Source organism: Sinohyriopsis cumingii, chromosome 9 (assembly GCF_028554795.1).
Source record: "Sinohyriopsis cumingii isolate HCF-2022 chromosome 9, ASM2855479v2, whole genome shotgun sequence".
Taxonomy (NCBI): domain Eukaryota; kingdom Metazoa; phylum Mollusca; class Bivalvia; order Unionida; family Unionidae; genus Sinohyriopsis; species Sinohyriopsis cumingii.
The window spans coordinates 3531893-3540893 of record NC_142969.1 but is presented as its reverse complement, the minus strand read 5'-3'; the positions used below and the strand labels follow the sequence as shown (position 1 = coordinate 3540893).

The 9001-nt window shown below is 32.8% G+C and overlaps 1 protein-coding gene across 1 annotated transcript; it reads right to left on the bottom strand.

Moving 5' to 3' along the window:
• Positions 1-272: 272 nt before the first annotated feature.
• Positions 273-6091, bottom strand: LOC149791187 (uncharacterized). Its single transcript, XM_089969154.1, has 6 exons — positions 6012-6091; positions 5808-5887; positions 4892-4977; positions 4174-4274; positions 3111-3222; positions 273-1248 (listed from the first exon to the last, which is right to left on the bottom strand). The coding sequence occupies exons 2-6, from the start codon at positions 5882-5884 to the stop codon at positions 1223-1225; spliced, it is 402 nt and encodes a 133-aa protein (XP_089825280.1). The 5' UTR covers positions 5885-5887; positions 6012-6091; the 3' UTR covers positions 273-1222.
• Between the last annotated feature and the right edge of the window lie 2910 nt (positions 6092-9001).

Here is a 9001-nt window from a genome sequence, read left to right as displayed (position 1 = left end):
TTCGTCACTGTTCTTCTACTGTACAGACGTTACCAAGATTTAAACGGGATATAACTTGTCTTTAAAATTGGGCTGCCCAGAAAAAAAAGCATGTGTTCACGAAATATTGCAATGTCCGCTGTAATCAAAGAGTACATAACTCTCTGTGTGTCCTCCCTGCTATATGAATAATGAGCAAGTCATTCACAGCGCTTGTTGATCAAAAAATGAACGAGTGCGAGAAAATAGTTCCACAATGGAGGATGTTTGTAAAAAGAAACTACTGAAACTAATGAAACCAAAGATTTCTTTATTGTTGATTTCAACGTACAATGACAATCTGCATCAAAGTATGGACGACATAATTTTGCAACTTGAAAACTACATGCCCGTATCTTTCAGAACAGAAGACTTTTTTGGGCTTGTTGGTTGTTTTATTTTTTGCTGTTTCGAAACGGAAATATAACCTAGATGAGTCTTGCTTTCAAATCCAAACTATCAAGTTTCGAAAAACTCTAACTGCTTAGTGCCTTGCTGCAACATCTAAATTTAGTATGATTGAAAACTCAGAATTAATGGTCTCTATTCAATTGATATAACTATTTCGTAAATATAATTTGAAAGATAAGTTATGATGTTGCCTCAACAGTTAATAATGCATTGTGAGAAGATAGTTAACAGATGATTGACAATAAGCATAGTGTCTACTGGAATACGTAGCATGAAAAAAGAGATATATTCCGGATTAATATTTCAGGAAATTAAATAATTTGAAATTTCAAATTCAGACCTAGTCCGATTGCATGATGAATATTTAAAACCTAGAAATATTATGATGTAACGTTGTGACAGATTCAGACGGATCTTGGTTTGTCTATCTACTCGACTATATTGTTCTCTCTCTCTCTCTCTCTCACTGTGTATATACATACATACATACATATATATATATATATATATATATATATATATATATATATATATATATATATATATATATATATCTATATATTGTTCTCCTTCTCAGCTTGTAATATATTTCCATCATTAGTTAATCTTGTTTTTTAAGAGTCTTTGTTAAGGTTGGTAAGAAGGAAATAATAGCAATGTCAGATCATGAGAATACTGCATTCTGAAAATCAACATAATGTAATTCCAAAAAGACGGAATTCCATTTTCAGCATTTTCAGGTTGTATGTTTTAACAATATTCACTAGTGTTTCATGCAACGAGAGGCATCATATCACTTCTGTGTATCCTCTTCGATTTCTGCAAAGGAAAGAAAACATTATCAGTATTAAACAATACTTATATATATATATATATATATATATATATATATATATATATATATATATATATATATATAATGTTTTCTAATTTCATCGTGTTTGTTTTTGTAATCATATCATTATATGATTTTCATCATATAGGTGTTGTCGAATGTGTTAGAGCGCTTAGGGCTTCTAAAGATTAGGCGCTGTACAAAGTCCTCATTATTATTATTATTACTATTATTATTATTATTATATATATATATATATATATATATATATATATATATATATATATATATATATATATATATATATATATATATACAGACTCTTATCATAAATTCATATATTTGTGCGTGCCTGTGTATTGTTGTGTGTATGTTTGCGTTTTATGTGTGTGTGTGTGTGTGTGTGTGTGTGTGTGTGTGTGTGTGTGTGTGTGAGTGAGTGTGTGTGCGTAAACGTAGCCTATATCAGCGTATTGATCTTTAACATATTGGTTAGAATAATGTTTCCAGTAGGCAAACAAGAAAATATTTATATGTGTTGATGGGTTATGTTTGATCTGGATTATTTATCCAAGTAACTTGCAACAAATTGGAAAGGAAGCAGTGAATATGTGGAGTGTGAACCCCGTTATACTAGTATGTGATACGTGTCTCTAAAGCATACACATGCAGTGTAAGGATTGTATTTAATATCAAATTTATGGGATCTGTTCAGACAAATGCAGAGTTAATCATTTATTGAGACGAACGAATAACTACTTCTTATTTTTTCTAATGATAATGCATAATGATTTTGATGTGACCCGTTTTGTTAGACGGTAACACTTTTTAATATGCTCTGACATCTTGATGCAATTAGGTCACGGCAATGGCATTCATAACTTATGTGACTTTGCATATAAAGGTCATGTCATCGAAATAATCATCGTTGTACTTAAAATAATTAATACTTGAGCATTGCTCACAATATTTACATGATAGGTGTATGTACTACATACATAATATAATATAATACAGTATAATATAATATAATATAATATAATATAATATAATATAATATAATATAATATAATGTAATATAATATAATATAATATAATATAATATAATATAATATAATATTATATAATAAACTATGATATGATATAAGATAAAATAATATAGTATAATATAATATAACATGGTATAGCATAGTACAGTATAGAATAGGATAGGATAGCATTTCATAGCATAGCATAGCATAACATAACATAGCATAGCATAGCGCAGCACAGCACAGCATAACATAGATTAGCATGGCATACCATGGCATAGATTATCATAGTATGACATAGATTAGCATTGCACGGCATGGCATGGCATTGCATGGTTAGGTTGGTATAGTTTGGTTGGTGTAGTATGGTATGGCTATAGTCTGATATGGTATAATATAATGTTGCATAATATAATGTGTCATAATATAATGTGGTATAATATAATATAATATAATATAATATAATATAATATAATATCATATAATATCATATAACATGACATTACATGACATGACATGACATAATATAATATAATATAATATAATATAATATAATATAATATAATATAACATACATACCATAACATAACATAATATAATATAATATAATATAATATAATATAATATAATATAATATAATATCATATAATATCATATAACATGACATTACATGACATGACATGACATAATATAATATAATATAATATAATATAATATAATATAATATAATATAATATAACATACATACCATAACATAATATAATATAATATAATATAATATAATATAATATAATATAATATAAATAATATAATACCTGATGAGTATTCGTAATCCTCCTCCTTGCAATTTGGACTTTGTTCATCAGGATGAGGATAGTCGACATAGAGAGTAACATTATCAGGTTTGCACGAAAAATTCCGAGTACACTAGAAAAAGTGACATGTTCATTTTATTCATTCCGGTCAATATATTATAAACAATGACTCAAACAAGGGTCTAAAGAGCATATCAGAAAATACTTTATGCGCTTATTATAAAAAAATCTTAGATTGTATAATACCTTTCCAAGTACGGTTTTAAATAATTTGGTAGCATATCATGTATATGATTGGACGAGGGTATAATGGGATAAAAAGGACTGAAATTATTGTATTATGTTGTAATCTTGGCCATAATTGCATCCTCCGTTCTTGCTAAATTGATTAACGAAGATGCAGCATCACATGTTCTCCTGGGGATATTATGGTAAATCAACCAATTCCAGCAAAGCGACGGATTTTCAATTTCAGCAAATCGACTGATTTTGATAGTCTCAATATACCAATTTTTTTCTTGTTATATAGACCCATACCGCATTAGATATAAATTCAAACTGATGAACCTTACATTAATTATGTTAACAACTAAATATAGTTTTAAATTGAAGAGACTTTTCTAGATATTGTGATAATTATTAATGTTATCCTCCTTCTTGAATGTTTTGAACAATCGATCTCAGTCGACCTTCGCTTGTGAAAATCAGATGTATCATTTACGGACAGTAGCAGAACCCTTTCGGGCAAGGAAATTAGCACAACAGAAAATTGCATATCCTAAAATAGCACCAAACTAAATATGACCATATTATATCAGTACTTCCTGTACATTGATGATCAGTTTTGGGTGTTACGGTGTGTTCGTAGTGTACACAGTGTTGTACGGTGTGTTCGTAGTGTACACAGTTTTGTACGGTGTGTTCGTAGTGTACACAGTGTTGTACGGTGTGTTCGTAGTGTACACAGTGTTGCACGGTGTGTTCGTAGTGTACACAGTGTTGTACGGTGTGTTCGTAGTGTACACAGTGTTGTACGGCGATAGCACGACGTGTCCTTACTTACAACTGCTTCTCCGTCAGTTGATTCCTCCGAACAATAGCAGTTTTTACAGTAAATTCTTCCGTTATCTCCCCGGTTCATCATTCGGTCAAATATGAGGCATCCTGTAACAATAAAGTGAAGATGATGACGATGATGATGATGATAATGGCTGTGATTGCGATAATGATGATAGCTGTCATTGTGATGGCAGCTATAATAAAAATAACAATCAGCACGCTCATCATTAGAGATGTATTGAATAGTAGTAGTATTAGTATTCATGCTATTATTAGTAGCACTATTAACAGCAGCAGCTTGAAACAATAGTAGTGGATATCTTTGCAGTAGCAGAGCAAACGCTCTTTTCGCGAATTTAAAATAGAAGCGTGCGTGGTTCGGATTTTTAACGTAGCTTTAAAAAAAAATTCAATCATATAGCCAATAGCTCTGCACTTCGGATGTTTACTGTGATGTCACGTGCTGGGGAATCAGGGCATGTAGCATCATGCCCCACCCGGTCACATCATACTGACACCAGGCCGACCAATGATAATACCAAACTCTTAATGCTGAGAGAATAGCGAGGCAGATGCTAGAATAATTTTTCGGTCCAATGTATGAGTCAGCGAGATTTCTAGGCTGCGACCGCCCATATCCAAGGTGAACACTCTAACCCCTTAGGCCAAAGAGAAGAAATGAAAGGTTTTAAACAGCTATCAAAGTGAAATATCTGAAATACCTTCCCTGCACGAGCATTCCATGTCATTGTCCTGGTTGCACCATTTGTTGTCGCTGTCAACACAAAATGAACCACACGCGCATCCGCTGAAGGAGAGGAAAACCTATGCTAAACGTTGAGTTAAATGTCGAATTCATGCCATATGCTGAAGCCAGTGGAAAACATATACTTGTCAATAACCATTGTAAGTCATACATTATTTATATGTTAATCGATCTAGCTATCTTACAGGTTAGATAATCTTTCACACGTAATCTACGGATATTCGAAGTGAGTACTGTGGGTAAACGACACCCACCGCCATCCCTGCTTCACCAGCCCATATTCCATCACGACTATGCACACATGACCAACCAATGATGCTAATCAGTCGGTGTGATAAGTACTCGTGGATAGCCTACACATCCGCATCACAACCTAGTAATTATTTCTCATACATTTACACTATATTTCAGGGTTCATGTGGATGAGAACAAGGTATATATTATTAACTATGGAGAATTACAAATATTCAGCAAACAGAACGGAAAGTTTTTTTCTCTGGATTATAAAGAAGAATGCTTGATAATACTAAGCAGAATAAATATTTGATACAAAAACTAATCTCGTTCACGTTAGAGAATTTCTAATTCGTACTCTCCGGAGATTTGAACACAAGTCCGCATGTAAATGATACCCATCGCCTTAATAGGTCGGAATACGAGTGTGTCTGCTACGCACAAGTTCATATAACACCAACTGATATAGCATCATTTTGGTGCTCAGTCGTGACGGAATATGGTACGGTGAGTGCAAACAAGGCAATGTGTGCCATTTACCGGCGGACTTCAGAAAAGGATACACATATTTATGGGTAAATAAGAAGGAGTGAGACCAGAGAGGAAAATACACTTGAAGACACTAAAAGGCAATTTACCTTTCTGGGCAATCCGATTGGACTGCCTTTACGACGAGAACCAACAAAATCATATCAGTTAAACCACACAATTTCATTTTCTGAAAAACAGACAGCGAGGGTTGATTAACATAATATATGGTACATTTCAGATACGTTTAGTAACATGCACAGGAAATACAACATATATACGATGCACAAAGAAGAGGAGAAAGATGTACTGACCTTGATGTATGATGAACAATCGCAGTGATGTAAACTGTCCGACAGCTGGCACTTGCTTATTGATCTCAATCCTAGATCGAACCTTTATATGGATCGGTGGTCAAGGTCGCTGTACACGTGTCGTTGTAAATATGTTGTCTATGCACTTTTCACCATTTTGGCGCTTTGCCAAAGCTAATGGTTTCATTGCTTCAGGGAATATTGTTAGTAACTAAAAGCCTATTATGTCACTTTTTAATATAAACAAAATCAATCATTCAAACGTAACCCTAACCATAACAGGCACTGCGCCTAATAGGTGTCAACAGTGCAAGATACCCTGAGAGCATTGACACAACGCTGAACATTGTTGCTTTATCAAACGCAGACTAAATCTTGGTAAATATCACGGGCAATCAAATTACAGAATGACAGTATTTGGAAGTATTGTCAGACTTTTGGGAACGTTCGTGTTGGTGACTTAAAAACGCGAACAATATTAAAGTGCAATTTTAGTAATGAATTTGTGGTGATGCTTTCAAAAATTGCAGAGATGTCTAACTCATTCGACAATCCAACTAGCTGGACATGTGGTTGATTTTAATTTGTTTCTTGCTTACGAAAGATAGATAAAGATGGTGGAGAAGAAGATGAAGGCTAAGATATGTTTTATTCATGAAAGCATTTAACGCAACCTACATGAGCGTATTTAATATAAGGTTCACTAAACCCTTTTGGACTGTATTGTCTTATTCCCTTTAAGTTTCGTTTGTTTCTTCTACAATATGGGATCACGTTAATTGATAATCGCAAGGCGTTTGTATCAATGAATTATCCAGTAAAGTAGGAAGGAAATATAGAAACAACTATTTATAATTCATTTGAAAAGCAAAGAAACCCTTACATAATTGAATCTCTCAGCAAACAGTTATGCACAACATTGCAATATATCTTTAATACTAATTAAGAAATGATGAAGGCTGGCTTTTAAATCCATATGTACATTTTGTATATGTCATCCTTCAGTGAAATAAGCCTTTCAGTAAAATATATTTTGATTACAAAATAATAGTATTTCTCCTCAACCCTCTCTACTTAGAATCATTATATTCAAATTATCTTTAGTGACTTGTATTTTATGACTAGACTTTCACCAGTGTAATTATAAACTAATCTCTGAGGTTTTAAATACATTTAAACATATGGCATTGTGAATTCACTATTTCATTTCCTTTATCAGTATTGCAATATCAATTTTTTAACATTTAATATACTCAACATTAAATGCCTGGGGTGGGTGAACTGACATTTCCCATATATTATGTAATCTTTGCAAATGTTTTCACCGACTTAATACAATGCAATGCTATCTGAACGACTATTGTGCTTGCATAAACTCAAATTTCACTCGCTCAAGCCATCCCAATCTTTAGTGTGATGGCATAAGAAATATATCCGTATTACTAGTTACTTAGCGTATCAAAGAAAACAAGCTCAATGAGAATTTTGTATCATTTATGATACAAAAGAAAACAAGTTCAATGAGAATTTTGTATCATTTATGATACAAAAGACCAAGCGTAAGACAGCTATTTTCCATTTGTAGTACAAATCCTCTGAAATATAAAGATACTTCGGTATCAGACTTGGAAAAATGAAGTATGTGTATTGCACATTGTATTGACAGTAATACATATTTTAACTGGTCAACCACATTAAGTACCGTGCTTCCTTTGATTAGTTTATTACCCAATCACCATTGTGCCTGACCTGCAATTTTCCTAATGTCAACTTGTGTTGGTTAAATTGGTAAATAAACACACTTAGTCGATGTTGGCGGTTGCATTTTACATATTTTCACTAAACTGTTATAGTGGCTTGGATGCCTTTCATCAGAACGGAAAATTGAACTCATTTAATTCAACAAGGAATAATCCTATGGCAGGGTTCGAATTTGTTTATGTTGTTAATGAAATCTTCATTGATGTTGGTCATAGGTAAAGAAAACAAAGATCAGCTGCTGTATAATGGACCACCATTCCTAGGAATAATAGTCAATGTACGTGGGATAATATTACCAATCCTAGGAATAATAGTTAATGTACGTGTGATAATATTACCAATCCTAGGAATAATAGTCAATGTACGTGGGATAATACTAACAATCCTAGCATAACAATATAGTCTACGGTCAGCGAGAGATTGGTCACCTCCATTAGGGACTATTAAGTCAATATTAAAATAAAGGAAATACTAGTTAAGACGGACATAACAGTGATGATATTAAGTCAGAGCTAATTGAGAAGCTAAATACCACAACATAATCTATTTCCTGAACTTCAAATATAAGATGGACAGTGTTCAAATCACTTCTCCTTCTTATTCAACAGATGATATGAAAAATCAGAATGGAGTATAACAGTGGATGTATTTTCATTCAGAAACATTAGCTAGATGTAGAAAAACACACATGTATATTAAAGTCCTGCGCATAAAATAGCAATAAAGCTAGTTTTATAAAGACAATTTTTAGACTCTATAACACAGCAGGAATATTAATTGTTAGTATCGTAAGGGGTTGACACGAGAACCCGGCTGAAACTATTCACACAATTGTGCGCTCTTTGTTTGCACAATGTATGCGATGTGACTCAGATGTGTTGAAAACATGTTTGTACGTGTTCTCAGACGACTCATCAACAGACAAGCATCCTACATAATCGAAGCGAACTGTCGCCTATTTTAAGGGTAAGTAAACAGTGTTTGGTATTGCAAACAAGCTGGCGGAAAACATTTTGGCGTCTAAAGGTCATTAAAATATCATAGCGAAATATTCATCGTTGAAGTCAGGGAAGCACTGATGCAAATGAATAGAGAAATGTTACAAGTTTTCATTAAAACACTAAAATAAAATTGGCAAAATATTTGTATAGTTTGAAACATTAGCTGGGAACGTAGAACTTAATGGAAACTAAGAGTCGGAGACAAGGTCGTGTCCATTGTTTTAGAAA